Below are 27894 nucleotides of genomic sequence, written 5' to 3' on the forward strand. Positions count from 1 at the left end.
GACCAGCCTGGTTTTAGAGGGGTTTTGGCCACTTTCAGGCTGGTTTCCAGCCATTTCCAGCCTGGTCTTAGCTGGTCAGGCTGGAAAATGACCAGCTAAAACCAGCTTGACCACCTTGCCAGGCTGGAAGCCCAGCCAAAACCAGCTATGTCCAGCTTAAACCAGGCTGGTCAAGCTGGTTTTAGCTGGATTTAGCTGGTCATTTTCCAGCCTGACCAGCTAAGACCAGGCTGGAAATGGCTGGAAACCAGCCTGGAAATGGCCAAAACCCCTCTAAAACCAGGCTGGTCAACCAGCAAAAACCAGTCAACCAGCCTAGGCTGGTTTAAGCTGGATTTTTCAGCAGGGCTGCGCTACCCCAGTGAACTTCATCGACCTGCATTCCTGATCCACCAAGAATGAAACCCAAAACAGGTTTGTAGTAAACGCAGACAGCTAATCTCTACATCTGAACACAATCAAGGACAGTGTGAACGTGGGTGTGTGACACTACTGATAACAGTTTCCTGCAGTAATGATGTTAATAATTACACACACACATCCTACACAGGTGATAGCGCTAAAGGTTAGGCGTGTCATTTCTGTGTGGCAGCAAATGAGACGGTTAAGTAAACGAATGCAACTGTAGACGAGTGATGTCTGGTGGCAAACTGTCACACTATATTGGCAAAGCTAGGTCTAAAATTGTGAGGTAACTTTAAAAAGCTTGTCTGTTTGAGGTGACACGGTGGCTCAGTGGTTAGCACTGTCACCTCACTGCAAGAAGGTCACTGGTTCGAGTCCCATTTGGGTCAGTTGGCATTTCTGTGTGGAGTTGGCATGTTCTCCCCGTGTTGGCGTGGGTTTCCTCAGGGTGCTCCGGTTTCCCCCACAGTCCAAACATATGCACTATAGGGGAATTGATGAACTAAACTGGCCATAGTGTATGAGTGTGAATGAGTGTGTATGGGTGTTTCCAGCTAAAAGGGCATCTGCTGTGTAAAGCATGTGCTGGATAAGTTGGCGGTTCATTCCGCTGTGGTGACCCCTGATGAATAAAGGGACTAAGCCGAATTCTTTTTCTACCGGACAATAAAATGCTGCTCATGTGTTACAATATATGATGTAACATCCGTGCTAGCATATTGCACCAAGATTAAAATGTTGCATCATTAAAATCATCATTTAATTATTTAAAATCTAATTTTTCCAACACCTTTGAACATGCTGCTGGCACTTGTTAACGCTGTTAGAATTATTTAACACATCACTACAATATTTGGCACATATACAGCATTGTTAGCATTGTTGCTGTAAAATGTTGATAGCATCACACTGGGAACGCAGCACAAACGGCTCATATTTACATCTGCTTCAAGCTATGAATATTTGGATCACGCATCAACAAAGTATAGTTTCAGCATTGATATCGCATTGTGCGCATCCACAAGACGTGCAATGTTGAGTCTGAATTATAGTTGACCAGGAGCTCCAGAACACAACATTTGTAGAGTCACTGCTAAGTTTAACCACAATAGAGTGAAGGTTTAGCATATGCATGTGTTTTAAGGCCTGTGACTGAGCATTTAAAGGGAGTAACATTAGCCCCTTTCACACATACAGACCTTTCCGGAAAATTACCGGCAGTTTTCTGGAAAGCTGTAATTATATTAATTAACTAAATAAATGAACATATATAGACACATACAGCTCCTTACAGTCTCCGATATGTTACCAACTACAGAAGAACTACACACAGCAGACATTTCGCCCGTATTTAGGTTCAAAACAACACAAATTATAGCCTACAGTCAGTGTTAACCTCTCATATGTGTCTGTAATCTTCAGCAGCACATGTAGCCTCTGTTAGAGAACAATTCCATCATTCCCGGTTCATATTAGTTCAAAAGGTGAAGATAATAAGTGAGTTAATCATGGCATTTTGTTCATGTTTGCTGTAAAATAATGTGCTCCTTTTCTCCGGCTTCTCCTTTGTTTCTTCACGCTTCACTCTCGCGTTTGTCAGTGTCTGACAGGATCGGGTTTCAAAAGCACGTCAATAATCAAGCGCAGGTTATTATCATCAGCTCAAGAAGTTTGTTATTTCAGATATAATGTTCGACGCGCGCGAGCGCTAGCAAGAAAGCGAAACCGCTTGCGCCTCAGACTGGCTCGTAAAAAACTACAGGGCACAGGGTAAATCTGCTCTTCTTGGTTTGTGGCTGTTCATCAAGTCGACGACAAGGTTTGTTTGAGCCCAGATCGACCATGGCTCGTTATTATATGTATTTATAATTGTATATAATCTCTCGCTGTGTTTTTCAAACATGGCGGGTTTTTTGTTTTCATTCTGGCTTGTTGCGTAAGCGAATGACGTATCTCTGTAAACCAATAGCGTTCAGCTGCGCGTGTGGCTCCACCTTTTGGTACCCTTTCTTGTGTTTGGTACCCTTTCGAAAGAGTGCCGAAAAAGTGGTACGGTACGGTTCGGTTTGGTACGCTTTTTGACAGTGGAAACGGCTATAAAAGCTTACCAAACTGAACCGTACCGTACCACTCAGTGGAAACGGGCCATTATTTATCAGAGGTCACCACAGCGGAATAAACCGCCAACTATTCCAACACATTACACATCGGACCACCTGTACTGGGAGCTGCAACGCAGTACTGGGAAACACCCATAAACACTCATACACTCGCTGCTGAAAAATCCAGCTTAAACCAAGCTGTTTTTTTCAGTAGGGCGCTATGGCCAATTTGGTTCATCAATTCACCTATAGCACATGTCTTTGGACTGTGGGGGAAACCGGAGCACCCGGAGGAAACCCACTGGTCGGAGAGAAGAACATGCAAACTCCGCACAGAAACACCAACTGACCCAGCCGGAACTCGAACCAGCGACCTTCTTGCTATGAGGCCACAGTGCTAACCACTGAGCCACTGTGCCGTCCATCCCTAACTTCAATCATTCATTCATTCATTCATTCATTGCTTTTTCGGATTACTCTCTATTAATCAGTGGTCGCCACAGCAGAATGAACCACCAACAATTCCAGCATATGTTTTACACAGCAGATACCCTTCCAGCTGCAACTCAGTACTGGGAAACACCCATACACACTCTCATTCACACTTATACACTACGGCTAATTTAGTTCATCAATTTCCTTATAGCGCATGCGTTTTCACAGTGTGGGAAACTGGAGCACCCAGAGGAAACCCACGCCAACACGTGGAGAACATACTCCACACAGAAATGCCAACAGGCCCAGCCGGGACTCAAACCAGCAACCTTCTTGCTGTGAGGCCACAGTGCTAACCACTGAGCTACCGTGCCGCCCATCCCTAACTTAAATATTCTTAAAGAGCCCATATTATGGGTTTTTGAAAATGCCCTTCCATGTAGTGTGTAACACAGCTCTAAGTGAAGTGAAATATCCAGCTAAGGCTTAAATCTGTAAGTGTACAGTGTTTAAAACTATTGATTCATCTATAAAAGAGTCGACTCATAGTGCTTCAAACGAGTCGTCTTGATAACGAGTCATTAGGTGTTTCGCGATGACGCGGCTACGAAACACAAGCCTCGCCAGTAGTTACGCGCGCAAACCCGGGAGATTTGAAACCTGCGGCCCCGCCCACTAACACAGAAAAACACTGGACACACACACACAGACGCCGCCGGTCGAATGAAGTCATGCTGTGCTCAGATGGATAATATTGACAGTCTCTACCCAAAGATGAAACTGTGAAGAGTCAGTGGTTGAGGTTTATTCACTAGTGTAAGTAAGTGCGATTAAAATTGTTGCCTCGTTTACTCTAGCTTGCAAATTATGTATTTATTGTGTTTTGTTACTTGTTAACCTGGTACAGTACACGCGGTTACTCTTTATATTCTCTTATCACATGTAAGCCACGTTAAAAACGCGACGCGTGCCGCTTTGTTTACGGATTTAACGTTAAAGGCTTTTGTGAGCTCGCGTTCCACTGCCGTTTGTCGTTGCTATGGCCATCGTAAGCTAGGAGACAGGAGACTCGTGTCGATCTCCCTAGTTCTGAGGAGGAGCGTGATGTGTGTGTGTTTGTGTTTGTGTGTGTGTGTGTGTGTGTGTGTGTGAGAGAGAGAAAAAGAGCAGGTCGAGTGTGTGACGCCTAGGGGCTAGGAGACAGGAGACTCGCGTCGCTCTCCCTAGTTCTTCTGAGGAGCGTTGTGTGTGTGTGTGTGTGTGTGTGTGTGTGTGAGAGAGAGAGAGAGAGAGAGAGAGAGAGAGAGAAAAAGAGGAGGGGGTTGGGAACAAATGAATCGCTGAACGATTCATATGGGAGTCGCTGGGATAATTAGGTAAAAATAAATGCAGATTATAAGACCATCAAAGTGTTGTTTGACCTTGCATGCATATTAGACTGTTGTTGGAGACCCTTACAACCTACATATGACCCTATTTCATGTATAATATGGGCTCTTTAATATTAGCATGAATGCAGCTTACTTGATACTGGCCCAACGGTAGGTGCGCATCTCCAGAAAGCGGCACACAGTCATGCCAAGCCAAATACCTCCACCGTTGCACAGCAGGATATCGAGAATAACCTGATCCCACCAGCACTCCGCAAAGTTTGGCAGGAGGTGCATGAAGAATAGCTGAATCAGGAAGAAGCAGTGAAAAGAGAGAAAGATGAAGCTACAAGCCATGATGATAATCGTGATATTATAGACCTGGGGGACGTTCCTCGAACGTGGATTACTCAGTTAGCTGGATTTGGTTATTGACAATTTGACTGGATCCAGGATAGTTTCGTTCTTCAAAACTCATCCGAGAGTTGTTGTCATAGCAACAGTTCTGGTAGCTCAAACCTGCTCTGGAGCAGGTTTATTTCATATAAACAGGATTAGATTGGGTTAGTTCAGGCATGGGCAAACTCGATCCTCGAGGGCCGGTGTCCCTGCAGAGTTTTGCTCCAACACTAATCAAACACACCTGAACACCCTAATTAGTGTCTTCAAGATCACTAGAAAGCTACAAGCAGGTGTGTTTGATTAGGGTTGGTGCAAAACTATGCAGGGACACCGGCCCTCCAGGATCGAGTTTGCCCATCCCTGGGTTAGTTCAAGCAAAGGTGATACTGAAAGTACAGAATTTTGATATTTTCTTACAGTAGTAACCTATTGATTATATACACTTGGAAAAAAAGTAAACAGGTAAAAAATAAAGTTTATAAATACACATTTATAGTAATTAATAATATTTAATATTAAATAATTAATAATATTTATGTTTATTTACATATACGTTTTTAAAATATATAGAGATTAAAGTACATAACCTGTGTGGTTCTCCCCAAGGGGATCAAAGAGGACATTTATTAATATGGATTTTTTAGATTTAGATACAGTACTATTTACTGATCCAGTTTTAATACAATTTCTGTTTAATAATAGACATGCGCAATATTCGACTGTTTTTTGTTTGTTTTTTATAAAGGAATAATACATTTATGCAGTCATGCACATGTTTTGACCGCTAATATGTCTGTGATTTGATGCTCTGCAAAAGGTGCAGACGCCTTTACCGATATCAAAATGCTTTTTTGATGCAAAATTAATTTGAATTCCTTACGCCTAACTAAAATAGGCCTTAGGCTACTATAGTAAAGAAAGTCCAATCTAAGGCTGCATTTACACTGCACTGTTCAAGAGACTAAATTCAGATTTTTTTCTCTCATGTGGCACAGATCGGATATGGCCTATGTACGTGTAAACAGGAACAAATCACATGGATTACGATTTACTCAAATCAGATTCAGGCCTTGTTCATATGTGGAAATTTATCCGATATGAATCAGATCTGTGTTCTCGTGTCTGCAGTGTAAGCAGGTAGATCGGATTTTCACCTGTCAATGCGAATCGCGCGTCATTAAAAACCATAAAGAATGACGTCAAGTCTGACGCTTTCATTTCAGAACAGACTTCAGCAGAGTCCCAAACCTTGAATCTCATACACGAGGACTTAAACAGCTTTTATATTGTCATAAAGTACATGTATTTGAGCATGTTAACAAGAGCGAGAGAGCGCAATGCCTGCCACCTAACTAATATAAACTAATATTAAACTAGTGCATACATCACGTGCATAAATCACGTCATGGACATGACATTAAGATGCCTAAAGGTTTAGAAAAGCCTATATATCTAAAGAAGACGGACAAATGAGAACCTTTCTGTCATAAACTATAGTAAAACAGCTTGTCAAAAGCTGAGAACAGATTAGAGGAATAGAGAAAAGAGCACTCTTTAATTATCAGCTGTCAGTCAGCGCCCGCTCTTTATTTTCCTGGTCATTGCGCCTTTGCTGTGTGCTGTGTAAATGCAGACGATCAGATACGAGTCACTTTTAAAAGATGATGTGAGCAGGTCATCAAAAAAAATCTGATACATTCATAAAATCGGTATAGACCATCAAGATTTGCAGTGTAAATGCAGCCTAAAATGTTAAATAACTAAATAAATAGCTAAATACTCTTCTTGACACATGAAAGTGTAAAGCCTGCAGTTCACAACAAAGGTGGAAAGTTATTGCGTATCATAGTATATCATACTTTATTGTACTACAAATTTGAAACAATTTTTCCTCAGATGGATAATTGAATATTAATCAGATGATGTCATTACGCTGCTGTGCCGTCAGCCAATCGCTGCATTGCTGATCATGATTTCGTGGTTCGATAGATCTGTCCTTCACAACACACAGTGATCTCAGATCAGTTCATCCAGACATTTTAATCTGATTCGCGAACTTGTTTGAAGAACCAAATTAGCCAGAGATCAGTTATCAAGATTAACAGATCCAGGATCTGCCAAATCATCTTAGATCATTTAAGCGAGGTATGAAGAACAGACCCCTGATATGAAGCCTCATAATGAACACACAAACAAATAATCCTTTGAATAATGCATGCAGATCATTAACCCATGTGTGCAGTTGGGGATGTTTTCATCCACTCAGGGGTGATTTTGAGTCCTAATTTGGCCACTGTAATACAGCAAATGGGATGATCTTTGATGATAAATTTTATTTTTGCATATTTAGGGGAAATGCTTTTGAATTTTTCAAAAATTCAATAATACACCAGGAAAATTGACTACTTTTTGGTTGCGTTGGTGGCTGCTTTTGGCCTTATTGACTTCCATTATAATGACATGTTTAAATTGCAAAGCCATGACAGCTTATAATCATGCATGCTTGATTGTTGTTGGTTTTCCCTGTTGAGAAGAGGCAAAATGTGCAATTTTTACTGTTGATCATCAGTTGCAGTGCAAAAAAAAGCATTAGTTTCTGGCTTTTATATGGAGTATAGTCATAGGTGGAGGGTGAACAAACTCCAGGGTAAGGCTAATATATGCGCTGCCCTTTAATGCATTTAAAAAGATTTGCGACCGACCAAGAAGAGGTTTTAACAAAAGCACCACCTATCAACAAACGTCTATTATAATCAACATGCATATTAAATTATTTTATTAAATTAACCAACTGATCTACACTACCGGTCAGAAGTTTGGGGTTAGTTTATTTATTTTTTATTTATTATTACTTTTATTTAAAAGTCTAATTAAAATTATTCTGTTCATAATTTATTAAATATTAAAAAATTGCTAAATTCTTATTTATTAAATATTTATTTATTGGTTACTATATGCAGTTTCAAATGAAATTATTAATACTTGTCGCTTTTAGTACTATTACCAATAATAATAATAAAAATATTAGAGTGATTTCTGAAGGATCGTGTGACTCTGAAGACAGAAGTAATAAAGCTGAAAATTCATCATTACGGACGCAACCCTCACTATTCTGCCACCCTAGGCGCACCTAGGTCGCCTCTGGATGCGCAGGTCCCGAGAATATGAAATCATTCTCTTTTTCACAAGGCCATTTGAAAACTGAACTTGTAATTCAGCAATAAATATTTGAGCTTTAAAATATAAAACTCCAAACGATTGCCTAAACAAGATTACTACACTATAGGCTAGACTACGTTACAATCAAACTACCAATTTAATGCTGAAAACAAATTAAACCAGAATAGTATTTTATTATACCTCTCTCATAATACTCATGTGTCTTTTTATTACTTATGTCCTTGACCAGCAAATCAAAATAGTCCGCTGGCCAGCACTTCTGGTTTGGTTTTCAGAGCAGCTGCGAACTCCATTTATAAACAGCGCTCATCAGTGTAACATGCGGGGTTGGACACTTCCATTTTTGTGCGGAGGGGGACTTTAAATTTGATTGACAAACTTACAATAGCTAAAGTGTTGTTAATCATCAACATTAAATTACATTCATATTACGCCTTACACCCGTTACATGTTTTCAATGCATTTTTTTTCTTTGCTGCTATCTCCGTGGTCTCTGGCCAGGGGGAGGCTAAGCCTTCCCCAGCCTTACACACGCTCCACCTATGAGTATAATGTGTGTGTTTGTGTGAGAAAGAGAGAGTGAGAGACCTTGATACATCTGAGGAAATCAAAAGTGCGCCCCTCAGCTCTCAGACACAGTAAACACAGTAAGTGTATTTCTACACACACATTATAATCTGCTGTTTTACTCCACTGAACTCCATATACAAGCCAGAAGCTCTTTTCCACAGGCCTATCTAAAGGGTTAATGCTGCCAACTGATGATCGACAGTAAAAACTACACATTTGACCTCTTCCCAACAGGACTTGTTTACTAATCAAGTGAATCTAAATAGATTTGCATTGCAAGCCTTAAATAAAAGTCCAAAAGTTCTCGTTTTTTATTTCCTGTTTTAAGTTTAGTGTATTACCTCAGTGAGCTCCCATGTGATGCTGATGGTCCAGCAGAGTCCATAGCTGCGGATGAGCAAAGCTTTCATAGCCCAACCCCAAAAATGAGCCAAGGCAAAGATGTCGAAATGACTCAGAATCCGCTCCCAGGTGATCACGTGACAGTTTATGGCATACTCCTGTAATAAAATAATAAAAACCCATAAGAAACAATATCATCTCTATATATACACTACACCTGATTGCATTTTAAACTACTGCATCAGTACTGCATCAGATTCAGTTTTACTCATTTCATTCATTCATTTTCCTTCGGCTTAGTCCCTTATTTATCAGGGGTCGCCACAGTGGAATGAACTGCCATGTCTCACGCTGTGGATGCCCTTCCAGCTGCAACCCAGTACTGGGAAACACCCATACACGCTCACATTCACACACACTCATACACTATGGCCAATTTAGTTCCTCAATTAGCGCATGTGTTTGGACTGTGGGTGAAACCGGAGCACCCGGAGGAAATCCACACCAACATAGGGAGAACATGCAAACTCCACACAGAAATGACAACTGATCCAGCCGGAACTCGAACCAGCTACCTTCTTGCTGTGAGGCCACAGTCCTAACCACTGAGCCACCATGCCGCCCCAGCTGGTTATTTGTTGACTTTTATTCTTATTACAATTACAAGTGATATTTATCTCCTCTCCTTTTTGGCTAATCAAGAAAAATGGTCTGATCTGTGACTCAAAAACTGTAGTGTGATCTGAACTGTGAAACTTGTGATCCGTTAAACCGCTATAATACACTGTTGTTGTTGTTTTTTTTCTTTTAAAAAGCCTGATGTCCTTGTATGAAGACTGTAATAATCATAAGGTCTCAGGCCGTCCTCTCAGACATGGAAACCTCTTACAGAAAGCCAGCATTATCTCTTTACTGTAATTAATCATAATTCAGTGGATTAGAAACACACACACACACACACACACTGAGGGAAGGGTTTCAGATCACACAGCTCAGACATAATCTGTGCGCTAGTTTACTGAGACCGCAGCCGGCTGGAAAAATTAATACGATTGTCTTGCTGATTATGTGATACTGAGCACGCTTGTTTGTTTATAGATTTAATTTAGGGTTTCGATTATCCTATGCACGTTCAGTCAATATAAATGAGTTTAAAGTATAAAATAGCAATATTTCAGAATTTTACTATTATTATAATTATTTTTATTCATTAATACTTTCATTTTGCTTCGGCTTTTTAGTAATAATAAAAATAAATAAATAAAAATTATTTATATATATATATATATATATATATATATATATATATATATATATATATATATATATATATACACACATATATACATATATATATATATATATATAATTCATACATATTATATAATATTTATAACTATATAATATTTTACTATTATAATAATTATTAAATTATATATATCTACACAACGCATAAATATAAATTTTTATAAATGATTATTTAATATTTAATTAATATTATAATTACTATTAATAATACTTAAATACAATAAAATGATTGATATATGAATTATATTGTATATTTTTACTATTTATTATACATAAATATATATTATAATATTCAAAACTAAATGAATGAATATACACATAATTAAAACAGAATGTATTTTTTATTAATTAATTAAATGTATTATTAATATTAATAATTTTCATGTTCTATTGCCATTAATTTTTAGTATAAAGTCCCTGAAATTGCAATTAATTTATTTAATTTAGGGTTTCGATTATCCTATGCTACACGTTCAGTCAATATAAATGTGTTTAACGTATAAAATAGCAATATTACAGAATTTTACTATTATTATAGTTACTTTTATTCATTATTACTTTCATTTTGCTTGGCTTAGTCCCTTTATTATTATTATTAGTAGTAATAATAAAAAAATAAAAAATTATATATATATATATATATATATATATATATATATAGAGAGAGAGAGAGAATTCATAAATATATATAGAATTCATAAATATTATATAATATTTATAACTATATAATATTTTACTATTATAATAATTATTAAATTATATATATCTACACAACGCATAAATATTAATATTTATAAATAATTATTTAATATTTAACTAATATTATAATTACTATTAATAATACTTAAATACAATAAAAATGATTGATATATGAATTATATTGTATATTTTTACTATTTATTATACATAAATATACATTATAATATTCAAAAATAAATGAATGAATATACACATAATTAAAACAATGTATTTTTTATTAATTAATTAAATTTATTATTAATATTAATAATTTTTATGTTCTATTGCCATTAATTTTTAGTATAAAGTCCCTGAAATTGCAATTAAGAGCATTCTGAATCACATGACACTGATATTGCATCTTAATTTACAGACATTATATTACAAGTGTAATAATGACTGTTTTTGTATATTATTTAAGCAAACAGTAAAACGATTTATAGAAAACAGCCTTTGAAATGTCATGCAGTGTAGTTATTTACAGCAAAGAACTCTTGCCAGGCATATTTAGCACAAGAATCCTCTGATATCACATTAAACGACTCTTTTAGGATCTATTTTAGGATCAGTGCAGGCCCAAAATACTCATGTACTCTCATCTGAAATCTTTATTCCTAGACATCAGTTTCTGTCCTGAGATATGGGATTTCTCACCATCACATCTGCTTCTCGTTTGGCGTAACGCAGATTTGGGTCGAGCCAATACAACAGCGCTTTCACCTGATCCCAGTTCAGGAAGATGAGGAACACCAGAAAGAGGAAATAAAGCACGCTGAGACCTGAAAATAAACCAATACATCTAAATATTGTTGGTTAAATCAACAGAGCTGCTGATAAGACGGCACAAATGAAAGATTTAACACACTCACCAAACACCATGCGCCATACAGAAGGATGGGGTCGCGTGAAAGGACCTGAAAGTCACATTTACAAAAAAAATGCATGTATTGCATTAGTATATACTATAGTATTATTGCTAATGTGTGAATAGCCGGGGTCTCATTTATATAACTTTGTGTAGAAACCTTCCTTAAAGTGAATGTATGCCAGAAATCATTTTTTGTAAATAATATAATATAAAGGGCGACACAGTGGCTCAGTGCCACTGTCGCCTCACAGCAAGAAGGTTGCTGGTTCGAGTCCCAGCTGGGTCAGTTGGCATTTCTGTGTGGAGTTTGCATGTTCTCCCCATGTTGATGAACTAAATTGGCCGTAGTGGATGTGTGAATGAGTGTGTATGGATGTTTCCCAGTACTGGGTTGCAGCTGGAAGAGTATTCGCTGTGTAGAACATATGCTCGATAACTTGGCGGTTCATTCCGCTGTGGTGACCCCTGATGAATAAAGGGACTGAGCCGAAGGAAAATTTTTGAATGTATTATTGCTAATGTGGGGGCAACGCAGTGGTGCAGTAGGTAGTGCTGTCGCCTCATAGCAAGAAGGTCGCTGGTTCGAGCCTTGGCTGGGTCAGTTGGCGTTTCTGTGTGGAGTTTGCATGTTCTCCCTGCATGTTCTCCCTGGTTTCCTCCGGGTGCTCCGGTTTCCCCCACAGTCCAAAGACATGTGGTACAGGTGAATTGGGTGAGTGTATGTATGTGTCCATAGTGTATGTATGTGTGCAAATGAGTGTGTATGGGTTTCCCAGAGATGGGTTGCGGCTGGAAGGGCATCCGCTGCGTAAAACATATGCTGGATAAGTTGGCGGTTCATTCCGCTGTGGCGACCCTGGATTAATAAAGGGACTAAGCCGAAAAGAAAATGAATGAATGAATGAATTGCTAATGTGTGAAATGCTTAAAGAGCTAAGGTCTCACTTGTAAAACTTTGCATAGAAACATTCCTAAAAATGAACGTATGCCAGAATAAGGCCCAATCCCAATTCTAGCCCTTAGCCCTTCCCCTTGTCCCAATTCTCTTTAGCTTGAAGGCGTAGTTAATAATTGAAATAGTCACAAACTATATTATTTTTATATATTTTTATATAAATTCAGTTTCAAATACGTAATCAAACTGGTATAAAAGTCCGCAGCAACTTCTGTTTTACATGGATTTTTTATGTATTTAAATGAGAGAAGGAGCACAAAATAAAAACCCCGCCCCCTACTCCATATTCAGTTTCAGTTTTGAATATGTAATTAAACTGGTATTAAAGTCTGTAGAAACTTCTTTCACATGTTTTTTTTTATTTAAATGAGAGTAGGGGAACACAAATAAACCCCACCCCCTACTCCACATTCAGTTTCAGTTTTGAATATGTAATCAGACTGGTATTAAAGTCTGTAGAAACTTCTTTCACATGTTTTTTTTTATTTAAATGAGAGTAGGGGAACACAAATAAACCCCGCCCCCTACTCCATATTCAGTTTCAGTTTTAAATATGTAATTAAACTGGTATTAAAGTCTGCAGAAACTTCTTTCACATGTTTTTTTATTATTTAAATGAGAGTAGGGGAACACAAATAAACCCCGCCCCCTACTCCATATTCAGTTTCAGTTTTGAATATGTAATTAAACTAGTATTAAAGTCTGCAGAAACTTCTTTCACATGTTTTTTTTTATTTAAATGAGAGTAGGGGAACACAAATAAACCCCGCCCCCTACTCCATATTCAGTTTCAGTTTTGAATATGTAATTAAACTGGTATTAAAGTCTGCAGAAACTTCTTTCACATGTTTTTTTTTATTTAAATGAGAGTAGGGGAACACAAATAAACCCCGCCCCCTACTCCATATTCAGTTTCAGTTTTGAATATGTAATTAAACTAGTATTAAAGTCTGTAGAAACTTCTTTCACATGTTTTTTTTTATTTAAATGAGAGTAGGGGAACACAAATAAACCCCGCCCCCTACTCCATATTCAGTTTCAGTTTTGAATATGTAATTAAACTGGTATTAAAGTCTGTAGAAACTTCTTTCACATGTTTTTTTTTATTTAAATGAGAGTAGGGGAACACAAATAAAACCCGCCCCCTACTCCATATTCAGTTTCAGTTTTGAATATGTAATTAAACTGGTATTAAAGTCTGCAGAAACTTCTTTCACATGTTTTTTTTTTATTTAAATGAGAGTAGGGGAACACAAATAAACCCCGCCCCCTACTCCATATTCAGTTTCAGTTTTAAATATGTAATTAAACTGGTATTAAAGTCTGCAGAAACTTCTTTCACATGTTTTTTTTATTTAAATGAGAGTAGGGGAACACAAATAAACCCCGCCCCCTACTCCATATTCAGTTTCAGTTTTGAATATGTAATTAGACTGGTATTAAAGTCTGTAGAAACTTCTTTCACATGTTTTTTTATTATTTAAATGAGAGTAGGGGAACACAAATAAACCCCGCCCCCTACTCCATATTCAGTTTCAGTTTTGAATATGTAATTAGACTGGTTTTAAAGTCTGTAGAAACTTCTTTCACATGTTTTTTTTTTTTTTATTTAAATGAGAGTAGGGGAACACAAATAAACCCCGCCCCCTACTCCATATTCAGTTTCAGTTTTGAATATGTAATTAAACTGGTATTAAAGTCTGCAGAAACTTCTTTCACATGTTTTTTTTTATTTAAATGAGAGTAGGGGAACACAAATAAACCCCGCCCCCTACTCCATATTCAGTTTCAGTTTTGAATATGTAATTAAACTGGTAATAAAGTCTGCAGAAACTTCTTTCACGTGTTTTTTTTTATTTAAATGAGAGTAGGGGAACACAAATAAACCCCCTGCTCCATATTCAGTTTCAGTTTTGAATATGTAATTAAACTGGTATTAAAGTCTGCAGAAACTTCTTTCACATGTTTTTTTTTATTTAAATGAGAGTAGGGGAACACAAATAAACCCCGCCCCCTACTCCATATTCAGTTTCAGTTTTAAATATGTAATTAAACTGGTATTAAAGTCTGCAGAAACTTCTTTCACATGTTTTTTTTATTTAAATGAGAGTAGGGGAACACAAATAAACCCCGCCCCCTACTCCATATTCAGTTTCAGTTTTGAATATGTAATTAGACTGGTATTAAAGTCTGTAGAAACTTCTTTCACATGTTTTTTTATTATTTAAATGAGAGTAGGGGAACACAAATAAACCCCGCCCCCTACTCCATATTCAGTTTCAGTTTTGAATATGTAATTAGACTGGTTTTAAAGTCTGTAGAAACTTCTTTCACATGTTTTTTTTATTTAAATGAGAGTAGGGGAACACAAATAAACCCCGCCCCCTACTCCATATTCAGTTTCAGTTTTGAATATGTAATTAGACTGGTTTTAAAGTCTGTAGAAACTTCTTTCACATGTTTTTTTTTTTATTTAAATGAGAGTAGGGGAACACAAATAAACCCCGCCCCCTACTCCATATTCAGTTTCAGTTTTGAATATGTAATTAAACTAGTATTAAAGTCTGCAGAAACTTCTGTCACATGTTTTTTTTTATTTAAATGAGAGTAGGGGAACACAAATAAACCCCGCCCCCTACTCCATATTCAGTTTCAGTTTTGAATATGTAATTAAACTGGTATTAAAGTCTGTAGAAACTTCTTTCACGTGTTTTTTTTTTTTATTTAAATGAGAGTAGGGGAAGACAAATAAACCCCGCCCCCTACTCCATATTCAGTTTCAGTTTTGAATATGTAATTAGACTGGTATTAAAGTCTGTAGAAACTTCTTTCACATGTTTTTTTTATTTAAATGAGAGTAGGGGAACACAAATAAACCCCGCCCCCTACTCCATATTCAGTTTTAGTTTTAAATATGACATCAATGTCGGCGCCTATAGTCTAGTGGTTAAGTGTGCCGACATATAGCCTCATAGTGCTCAGGGCAACCCGAGTTTGATTCCCAGCTCGAGGTCCTATGCCCATCCTTCCCCTCTCTCTCTGCTCCCAATGCTTTCCTGTCTGTCCTCCACACTATCCTATCCCAATAAAAGGTGAAAAACTTAAAATACGTAATCAAACTGGTATAAAAGTTTCTGTTTCACATGGATTTTTTATTTAAATGAGAGGAGGAGCTAGGGCTGCACGATTAATCAAAAAAAAGATCACGATCTCAATTCGACCCTACACACGATCTTAATTCAGCTTTTTCTACGATTTAGCCAATTATATTTTCAAGGTCAGGAGAGAAGCAAGGCAGTCGCACAAGTCTTCACAGCAATATTGACATCTTCAAATGGTGTTAAAAGTGTCACATGCTGTACTAAAAGGTATAATTAACCCAGAAATGTCATTTCTGTCTTCATGTAATGATGTATTCACGGCCGCGAAACCACACGTGAGCTGACCGCCAGCTGTTTACTACTGAGAACGTGCGCGTGCACGCATGACGCCTACTTTAGTGAACAGAACCTGCATATGCTGTGAATAACAGGTAATGAAGTAGTAAATAACGTTTAGTTTTTTGCACAGAGCGATCGTTTGAGAGCCGTGCGGGAGGTTTGATTTGCATGTGTGTGTGTTTTCTCACAGTGACGGCAACCATGAGCCACACTAGGAAGTGAAAATGAAACTGGCCGCACACATCATTTAAATGATCATATCGCAATTTACAGTTATGATTACGACAAGCATTTGATCTGTTTCTTTCATAGCGAACACACAGTGTTGTGCATCAGAATAAATGTTTAACAGTGTCAGTATAACTACTCTAGCTTATATATAATGTTGAATATAATGCAAGAAGGAGTCTGATAATGACAAATGTCTCATTTTACCAGTGAAAACAAATGGTCTAATAATGCTGTCAATAACAGATGACAAGTACACGTCTTAAACATAATAAATCAACTTTATAATTATGAATAGCTATATTCTGATGTCTTCATTTTACTGTGAATTAACAAACAGGACATATTGAAAGTCTGTTCAAGTCCACCATAATGACTGTACAAAATTTAGCATTTTAAAGGGCACATAGGTTACCCCTTTTTTCATATTTAATATAAGTCTTTTGTGTCCCCAGAATGTGTCTGTAAAGTTTCAGCTCAAAACACCCATCAGATTATTTATTAGAGCTGTTTGAAGTGTCTGTATTACAGCTGGAAAAAAGGTTTTGCTGTTTTTTTTGTACTGGCCCTTTAAGGCTAGTCCTCCCCGCCCACCGTTCCCAAATGCCTGTCAGCAATCGCTGTCAGCTTCGGCTGCCTCAGGAAGCAGATCTCAGGTAACGTGTGTGAGAAATACTACAGTAAGAACTTTAACAATCAGTATTTGATGCATTTTTTTTGTGGATTTGCAACAATGAGTCACACACAATGTCATTACAAAGTTCACGCACACACACATAGCGCAGACACACACACACACACACACACACACATAGCGCAGACACACACACACACACACACACATAGCGCAGACACATACACACACACACACACACACACACACACACACACACACAGACAGCGCAGACACATACACACACACACACACACACACACACACACACACACACACACACACACATAGCGCAGACACATACATACACACACACACACACACAGCGCAGACACATACATACACACACACACACACATAGCGCAGACACACACACACACACACACACACACACACACACACACACACACACACACACACACACACCACACACACACACACACACACACACACACACATAGCGTTGATTTTTCACCATAGGTGCCCTTTAAGCAACAGCAGACCTACACACAGGCCTAATATTATTATTGCTGTTTTACCATATGTTTGAGAATTAACAATAATAATAGGCTAATCATATTAACCTTTATTTTACATTTACAGAATCGTGAGAAAATCGTGATCTCGATTTTAAGCAAAAATAAATCGTGATTCACATTTTAGCCAGAATAGTGCAGCTATATAGGAGGAGCACAATAATAAACTCCACCCCCCACTCAATATTTAGCTTTTTATTTTCATTATTAATTTTTTCAGTTGTAAATACATCATTACACTGAAATAAAAGCCTGCAGCAATTTCCATTTCACATTAACACTTTTTAATAATGTATTTAAATGTGCTTCCTCTCTGTATGATTTACTCAGGCAAATTCCTGAAACTTCATAGTGTAAAAAAGGGAAGCTCGAAAACTCAGCTATAAATATTTATAATAAATATTCGGCTTTTGTCTTCCAGGGAAAAAGAAAGTCAAATGAGTTTTGAAAGACAGCCTGGTGAGTAAATAATAGCAGAAATTCCAGTTAAAAGGGAACTATTAGGCAATTTTTACAAGATGTAACTTAAGTCTCAGATGTCTCTAGAGCAGGGATGGGCAAACTCGATCCTTGAGGGCCGGTGTCCCTGCAGAGTTTTGCTCCAACACTAATCAAACACACCTGAACACCCTATTTAGTGTCTTCAAGATCACAGGAAAGCTACAAGCAGGTGTGTTTGATTAGGGTTGGTGCAAAACTATGCAGGGACACCGGCCCTCCAGGATCGAGTTTGCCCATCCCTGCTCTAGAGTGTGTGTGTGAAGTTTCAGCTCAAAATAACACACAAACAATGTTTTACAACTCTCTGAAACTGACCCTTTTAGGCTTTGATAATAATTGTGGCGTCTTGGTGACTGTCGCTTTAAATTCAAATGAGATTGTGCCTTTGTCAAAAGAGGGCGGAGCTACAAATGCCTGTGTCAGCATAGTGGCAGATTCAAAAACAAAGACTAACATCCTATACTAAGCGAGAGATGGTCACTAGTGGGCGGGGCTTTTCCGCTCTGATGACACGTACAAAGAGAGAATGTCAATCAAAGTGTTTCTGCAGACTGTTCTTATCAAGTCTGATTATAAACAATATAATTAATATGTTTTACCATTAAAAGCTGGGTATATTTACACACTATTACCACACAACTGCGTTTAAACCTCTTATAAATGTCATTTTTGCATAATAGGTGCCCTTTAACAAAGGCATCCAGTGTAAGATGGTTATTGTTACAATATTTGTTTCTACTGATAAATGACTGTACCGTTGGGAAAGGCGAGAACGCTGATAACAAGAAAGAAAGAGACGACCAGCAGCAAACCCACACGCAGGTTCTTATCAGAGTCTCCATCATCCCTGCCATAATAAAAAAAAAAACATGAGGAACTGATAACATATCAGAGCCGTGATGACAACGTCATTAAACTATAACATATCACAGTGTCACCAGACTCAGTCCTCACACATTAGTCTTTCTGTCTGTCTTTTTATTTGACTAAACAATAAGTGCATTTGCTTAATTCGTCAAGGATATACATGATAAAGGTTTAAAAACAGAACTTATTTCCACTGTGGTCCTTGATGTGAAGATTATACTACTCCACGTAACAGATGAAACTACATTATAAAAATAAACTCAAATACAAATCACAAATAACCATTATTTATTTATTTATTACATATTTATTGCCACATCAGCAACTTATGGCTATTTCGCAGCCAAATGGATATACATTAAAATATTACATGATAAAAACAAGTTTGTATTATATTAAAAAAAGTTACTTAGACAAATATATAAAATATAAATAGATAAAATTCACACACAAATTTATTCAAAGTTAAATATGATTATTCAGTTCTGTTTTTGATTTAAAAAAATGTAAAACTCTTCCTGGTGGTACCTTTTAAAAATGTCCATCAAAATACTCTCCTTATAAAAATGTTATCTAATGCAGTGTTTCCCAACCCTGTTCCTGGAGGCACACCAACAGTACAACACTGAGACTGCAGCTCTGCACAAGACGTTTGGCCAGCGGAGAAATTAAAATGGTCGTGCCCAACTGAGCCTGGTTTCTCTCAAGGTTTTTTTTCTTCACTTCCGCCATTAGTGAAGTTTTTTTCCCTCTCCGCTGTCGCCACTGGCTTGCATGGTTCGGGATCTGTAGAGCTGCGCATCGTTGGATTTGCCCTTCAATATTTGGACTCTCAGTAGTGATTATTAAACCACACTGAACTGAGCTCAACTGAACTGAACTTAAACACTACAAACTGAACTACACTGTTCCTATTTACTGTGACCTTTATGTGAAGCTGCTTTGACACAATATACATTGTATAAGCGCTATACAAATAAAGGGGAATTGAATTGAATTGAATATTTTGGATGTCTCCGTTATCTGACCCATTAACTTCAGGTGTTGGATTATCTTCTGATGTTATGATAAGTTGATTCAGGTGTGTTTGATTAGGGAGAGGTTGAAAATGTGTACTGTTGGTGTGCCTTCAGGAACAGGGTTGGGAAACACTGATCTAATGGAATTTAAACTTCTACATTCCAACAAAATATGTCTGATGGTAAGAGCAGTCTCACAAATAACCATTAAAACATACTGTAAAATCCATCAGCATACTATTCTATTTCACTATTTAACTATATTCTGTAATACTTTTAATATCCACAGGCAGTTTATTCCATAAACGCCCAATAATATGTAAAAGGCTGATGAGCTCACGCAGTTTTAAACCAACATAATGTAATATCCATAAGACTTTGTGTAGTTTTATAACAATGTTCGTTTACTCTTGATAAAAGTGCATTTAAATAAGAATGCACTTTATTATTAATAATGTTATAAGCCATTTTAATGTGCTTAGTTTTAATGTTAAAGATCAAAAGTGAATCGACACACTGCCACTTTAGCTCTCAAAAACATTTCGACCTACATGGTCTTCATCAGGCTTAGTTTTAATGTTCTCTAACATTATTGGAGAATAACGTAAACAAACCTGCGCTTCCGGGAATATTCAGAATGAAAATAATTTGAATAAACAGTAAATAATTGTAGATACTTGCAGTTAAAATTAATCAATAAATCACTTTTGTTTTGTTTAATTTGATGGACATGTTCAAACGTGACATCTTGTCTTTTAACCCATATATATTTTTATTAATTATTACTCACTAAAAGTTATTATTAGTACACCGACTGAACATTTGACATGTATGGTTTTAGATTGTTAACTATAACTGCTGGCACAGACAGGTGAATATATTATATTATTAATGTCAATAAAATAAATAGTTCATGCAAAAGTGACTCTGCAGCTCATCTATAGCTATAATGTCTGATTTAAAAGACATATTAGTTTAAAGCATAGTTTAGTTATATAAAATAATTGGTAGAATAAAATTTAAAATAAATAAATTCTGGTTTAAGTAGCTGACCATGTATTTATTAAATAAATAATAGAAATATTTTTGGTTTTTCTGCTAATAAAAACACCTGAATATTTCTCATTGAAATATATATTAACATATCAGGTTAAACTAAACATTTTAGACATTCCCATAATTAGTTTGAACTTTTCAGGTGATTTTTGTGTCAATAGAAATTGAGTTGGCAATCTACACTCACCGGCCACTTTATTAGGTACACCTTTACTAACTTATTGGATTTTTAGTTTAACTATAACAGCTGACATAGCCTGCTGAATAGTCACGATAACTGTTTTCAAGGTATACCACGGTTTGGAAAAGTCAAGGTTTTTATAACCGCCAACATTGTCTGCTATATCGTTCCCACGGTATATACAAGATTTTTTTTTTTTTTGCGTTTTGTTTTAGGACAACAGTATCTCCAGTAGAAAAAATATCCAAAGATGCTGATTAAAATGTAAAGAAAATACGTTTTTTGATAGCAGAAGTCAATGATTTATATGACTTACTTAGCCTGACATGTTTACTGCTCCAAAATAATTTTAAAGTTTCTCAAAATTAAATATATTGTGCTCAAAAGGGAAAAAAGTTTTCGTTTTTAACCCAGACATTAAAACAAGAACATATTTTAGAGCAGTGAGCACAATACCGTAAAACCGGGATATTTTTATCCAAGGTTATCATACCGTCAGAATCTTATACCAGCCCATGCCTACAGGTGAATACATTATATTAATGTCAATAACAATAATTAAAGCAGAAGCGAGTTGTCAACACATAGATATCTATAATGTCTGAATTAAAAAGACATATTTATAAAGCTTAAAGTTTATGCATCTAAATAATTAATAGAAAATATTTTTTTTTTTATTAAAATTCTGGTTTAAGTAGCTGAACATGTATTTATTAAATAAATAATATAAATATTTTGGGTTTTTCTGGTTAAAATGAGAAAATTGTTTGGTATTTGATTAATACCTATATTATAATATTTTTAGGCTGACGTAATATTGGGAAATGTACTCAAAAAAAAAAAGTGTTAAAATCATATCCCAGATTAGCATTTATCCTAATATGAGTTAAAAACTGACAATATTATAGCAAAACGCCATCATGTTTTTTTTTCTGTGGTGAAATATAATATATTAATAGATGCGGGTGAGTTGTGTTCAGTCATAACAAACCTCATATTAAACTAAACACTGTAAATGTTCCCATAATTAGCAACTAGTTTTAACTTTTCATGTGATTTTTGTGTCAATAGAAATTGAGTTGGCAATCTACACTCACCGGCCACTTTATTAGGTACACCTTTACTAAAAATATTATTGGACCCACTTTTGCCTTCAGAACTGCCTTAATCCTTCATGTCATAGATTCAACAAGCTACTGGAAATATTCCTCAGAGATTTTGCTCCATATTGACATGATAGCATCACGCAGTTGCTGCAGATTTGTCGGCTGCACATCCATGATGTCAATCTCCCGTTCCACCACATCCCAAAGGTGCTCTATTGGATTGAGCTCTGGTGACTGTGAAGGCCATTTGAGTACAGTGAACTCATTGTCATGTTCAAGAAACCAGTCTGAGAAGATTCATGCCTTATGACATGGTGTGTTATCCTGCTGGAAGTAGCCATCAGAAGATGGAGACACTGTGGTCATAAAGGGATGGACATGGTCAGCAACAATACTCAGGTAGGCTGTGGTGTTGACACGATGCTCAATTGGTACTAATGGACCCAAAGTGTGAATTGTAGCCTCAGTTTCCTGTTCTTAGCTGACAGGAGTGGTACCCGGTGTGGTCTTCTACTGCTGTAGCCCATCCGCCTCAAGGTTGGACGTGTTGTGTGTTCAGAGATGCTCTTCTGCAGACCTCTGCTGTAACGAGTGCTTATTTGAGTTACTGTTGCCTTTCTATCAGCTGGAGCCAGTCTGGCCATTCTCCTCTGTCCTCTGGCACCAACAAGGCATTTGCGCCCACAGAACTGCCGCTCACTGGATATTTCCTCTTTTTCAGACCATTCTCTGTAAACCCTAGAGATGGTTGTGCGTGAAAATCCCAGTAGATCAGCAATTTCTGAAATACTCAGAGCAGCCCGTCAGGCACCAACAACCATGCCACGTTCAAAGTCACTTAAATCAGCTTTCTTCCCCATACTGAAGCTCAGTTTGAACTGCAGCAGATCGTCTTGACCATGTCTACATCCCTAAATGCATTGAGTTGCAGCCATGTGGTTGGTTGATTAGAAATTTGCGCTAACGAGCAGATGGACAGGTGTACCTAATAAAGTGGCCGGTGCGTGTATCTATGCCTATAATGTCTGAATTAAAATACATATTTATTAAGCTTAAAACAAAGTTTACTAAACTAAATAACTGGTAGAAAAAAATTATTCTGGTTTAAGTAGCTGACCGTGTATTTATTAAATAATTATTTTAATTTTACCTGGTCATATTTACTTTAGGAAATGTACTCAGGTAGGTTGTAAACAGTTTTTCAATCATATCCCACAGTGGCATTTATCCCAAAATATCTGTAAAAACTGACAATATCATAACAACATCGTGCTTTTTCCGTGGTGAAATAATACATTAATATCAGGTGTGTTCAGACAGTCATAACAAACCTGATGTGTACTCACCTGGTAAAAGCAAAGTACATTATGCTGACGACGGTGAACGTCAGTAAAGTTATGGTGTGCGGTTTGTAGAAGAAGTCAATAGTAATGTCCTCCACTTGCTGCTCGTTTACCATCCGAAAGTGAAGTTTATATTGAGCATCATCTTTACTAAGCATCCTGGAGCCCTGACTGGGCGCCATGCTGGATCTCTGACCGCTGTAACCGAAACACAGCGAACTTCTGCGGCTAGATTGAGTCGCGCCCACCGCCAGGGTTGCCAGATCTTCGCAACAAACATGCCACTCCCACACAGCTGAAATCAAAATTATTCACCCTCCTGTGATTTTTTTCTTTTTCAAATGTTTCCCAAATGATGTTTAACAGATTCAGGAACTTTTCACAGAATGTCTGATAATATTTTTTTCCTCTGGAGAAAATCTTATTTGTTTTATTTTGGCTGGAATAAAAGCAGTTTTCATTTTTTAAAAGCATTTTAAGGTCAATATTATTAGTCCCCTTAAGCAATATTTGCTTTGGATTGTCTGCAGAACAAACCACTGTTATACAATGACTTGCCTAATTACCCTAACTTTACCCTAATTAACCTAGTTTACCTTTAAATGTCACTTTAAGCTGAATATTACACTGAAAAAAAATTATTCAAAGATGATTCCTTGGATTTACTCAATTTTTTTACGTTAAGTGGTTGTAAACAATTTATTTGGGCTGAATTTACACAAACAAATTTAGTTGAACATTATTAAATTTAATTTGTTTGTTTAAATTCAACACAAATAAATAGTTTGCAACAGTTTTGCATGCAACACTTTTTTCTAGTCTAATATTATATACTGTCATCATGGATAAGATTAAATCAATTATTAGAAATGAGTTATAAACACTATTATGTTTAGAAATTAGGGAAAAATCTTATCTCTGTTAAACAGAAATTAGAGGCAAATATATTAATTACATTTGTAAATAATAATTCTGACTTCACCTGTATGTACAGTACATATTTTAGATTTTACAATAAACTCCTTTTGTTTGTTTGTTTTTTTATCTCCTTTTTATTAGGGAAAGAAAAACTATAAACGTATTTATTTTATATTAATAGTCACTGTATATGAGTAATTAAAAAGATTCTCTATTAACAAATGAAATAATCTTTTCTAGACAAAAAAAAAATCACTTGATTATTAATATCATGATCAATGAAGATAGTTTGTAAATTTCCTGTCGTAAATATATTCATTCATTCATTTTCTTTTCAGCTTAGTCAATTTATTAATCTGGGGTCGCCACAGCGGAATGAACCACCAACTTATCCAGCATATGTTTTACACAGTGGATGCCCTTCCAGCTGCAAACCATCACTGGGAAACATCGATAGACACTCATTCACACATGCACATACACTAATTTTAGCTTTCCCAAACCGGAGCACCGGGAGGAAACCCACACCAACACAGGGAGAACATGCAAACTCCACACAGAAATGCCAACTGACCCAGATGAGGCTTAAACCAGAGACCTTCTTGCTGTAAGGCGATTGTGCTACCTACTGCACCACCATGACGCCCATCTGTCGTAAATATATCAAAACTTTATTATAAAAAAACTATCACTGGGCTATCACTTGTATTCATCTCCAAAATACAAGTTTGTTTAGTCCTACTGTTTGTGTGTTTGTTTTTATTTACTGTTTTTATTTATTATGCAAATATAAAGCCACACATGCATGATTATCTTTGAGAAATTGTTTATTTTTATTTTAATATGAAATATGTATATGATACAAATTCTAAATAAATTTTTATATATCAATGAAACAAGTTTTGAATAGTTTGGCTTTTATGTATGTGTTTGTATGTTTAGACTGTATAATACACACACATCTTATGTCAAAACAAACTTTTATTTTTTATGTGTTTAATTGACTAATGTGATTAATTTACTACCAAAAACCTTAATTTGAACGATTTAACGATTTTTTAGTAATATTATTTTCTTTTTGATACTTGCAAGGGATTACAAGTCCAACAATTTAGCTGTGAATATGCGGATTTGGCAACACAGCTCACCGCCCTGCTTCGGTGCTCTTGATTGGCGGATGATTGGCGCTGTAAGAGTTTCTCCCATTCGCAGGGCTCAGATTCAGGATGTTCACTGGAGGGCAGAGAGAAACTAAACTTTTGAAGAAAAAAAACTGAGAAGAGCAACATCTCCATCTGCTGGCGGATCTGACACGAGGGAACCGGGAAATTTGGATGATGTTCTCTGTAGTTGTTTTGTCCAATCCAAGAATATAGAATACAAAAGGGACTTTGGTCTAATTCAGTAAACGAACTATTAAATTAATAAGATTTAGTTTAAGTATGAATTAAATGTATCAATTCATTTCCTTCGGCTCACTCCCTTTATTTTATCAGGCGTTGCCACAGCAGAATGAACCACCAACTATTCCAGCATATGTTTTTCGCAGCAACCCATATGCACACATTCACACACACACACACACACACACACACACACACACACACACTACACTATGTCAAATTTAGTTTACCCAATTCCCCTATCACCTGTACAGCATGTGTTTGGACGGTGGGGGAAACCAGAGCACCCGGAGGAAACCCACGTCAACACGGGGAGAACATGCAAACTCCACACAGTAATACTGACTTCTTGTGGCGTGACAGTGCTAACCACTGAGCATTCATGTCAACATGTTAATGAAGTACCTGTCAATAAACAATGGTTTGACATCATTATAACACATTATATCACCATGTTTCCTCAACACCAAAACACAGAGATCATTTCCTTTGACACGCCATGAAGCACAACTATAGGCCTGAATAGTGGATTATTGCCAGCAATCACAAACACATGAAATTTAACAAATATACATTAATCGGATGTAGGTTAAGACCGAAGAAACCTCTTTATTTCTCTTTCAATTCATTTTAATTCAAGTCAGTTCAATAATTGCTTTATTGGCATGCGCATGTTACAAATCTATTGCCAAAGCAGTTATAAAGTTTACTTTAAAAGGAGCATATACAATAAAAAGCATAGCAAACACAGTAAATAGTGGTATTACTAAAATAAATAAATAAATAAATAATAATAGGGGTGAAGAAGGTCGCTGGTTCGAGCCTCGGCTAGGTCAGTTGGCATTTCTGTGTGGAGTTGGCATGGTCTCCCTGTGTTGGTGTGGGTTTCCTCAGGGTGCTCCGTTTTCCCCCACAGCCACATGCGCTATAGGAGAATTGGGTTAATTAGGCTAACTTGTCTGTAGTGCATGTGTGTGAATGGGAGTTTATGGATGTTTCCCAGTACTGGGTTGCAGCTGGAAGGGCATCCGCTGCGTAAAACATTTGCTGGATAAATTGGCGGTTCATTCCGCTGTGGTGACCCCTGATGAATAAAGGGACTAAGCCGAAAAGAAAATGAATGAACAATAATAATAATAATAATAATAAACTATCAATAATAAGTCATAAAAAATTAATAAAAAATCTTTCTTTCTCTCTTCCAATTCAATGGCATGACACGTGTTAAAACAATTATTGCCAAAGCATTTATAGAGTTTACATTAAAAAGAGCATACATATATATTAAAACGCATAGTAAACACAGTAAATTACTATTATAACTAAAATTAGTATTATAACTAGTATTACTAAAATAAAGAAATAAAGAAATAATAATAATAATAATATAAAAATACAAATAAAAATAAATAAAAAAATAAAAAATAATTAATAATAATCTTTTTCTCTTTCAATTCAGTTCAATAATTGCTTTATTTTAATGTAAAATGTACAAATAAAATAAGTTGCCACAGCATTTATAAAGTTTACATTAAAAAAATAACATACATATATAGAGTGGCGCAGTAGGTAGTGCTGTCGCCTCACAGCAAGAAGGTCGCTGGTTCGAGCCTTGGCTGGGTCAGTTGGCTTTTCTGTGTGGAGTTTGCATGTTCTCCCTGTGTTCGCGTGGGTTTCCTCTGGGTGCTCCGGTTTCCCCCAAAGACATGCGGTACAGGTGAATTGGGTAGGCTAAATTTTCCGTAGTGTGTGTGTGTTTCCCAATGGTGGCTTGCAGCTGTAAGGGCATCTGCTGCATAAAATGAATGCTGGGTAAGTGTTTTTTTATTCAGGGTTTTCACCTTTATTACACAGGACAGTAGAGAGTATTGACAGGAAAGCAGAGAGAGGGGAAGGACCGGCATAGGACTGCGAGGCAGAATCGAACTCGGGTCGCTGTGAGAACTGG

At 36.6% G+C, this 27894-nt stretch overlaps 1 protein-coding gene across 2 annotated transcripts in view; it reads right to left on the reverse strand.

Moving 5' to 3' along the window:
• ptdss1b (phosphatidylserine synthase 1b) overlaps nt 1-23840 on the reverse strand; it is a 50034-nt gene extending 26194 nt beyond the window's left edge. For both annotated transcript variants that reach the window (XM_056479447.1, XM_056479446.1), the window contains exons 1-6: nt 23629-23840; nt 18809-18900; nt 11722-11766; nt 11507-11631; nt 8806-8964; nt 4467-4618 (exon numbers count right to left, since the gene is read on the reverse strand). In XM_056479447.1, the coding sequence (XP_056335422.1) occupies nt 4467-4618; nt 8806-8964; nt 11507-11631; nt 11722-11766; nt 18809-18900; nt 23629-23807 (752 nt within the window). In that variant the 5' untranslated portion in view covers nt 23808-23840. The remainder of the gene's footprint in view (nt 1-4466; nt 4619-8805; nt 8965-11506; nt 11632-11721; nt 11767-18808; nt 18901-23628) is intronic.
• Between the last annotated feature and the right edge of the window lie 4054 nt (nt 23841-27894).

This window comes from Danio aesculapii, chromosome 19 (assembly GCF_903798145.1).
Source record: "Danio aesculapii chromosome 19, fDanAes4.1, whole genome shotgun sequence".
In the NCBI taxonomy this organism is placed as follows: domain Eukaryota; kingdom Metazoa; phylum Chordata; class Actinopteri; order Cypriniformes; family Danionidae; genus Danio; species Danio aesculapii.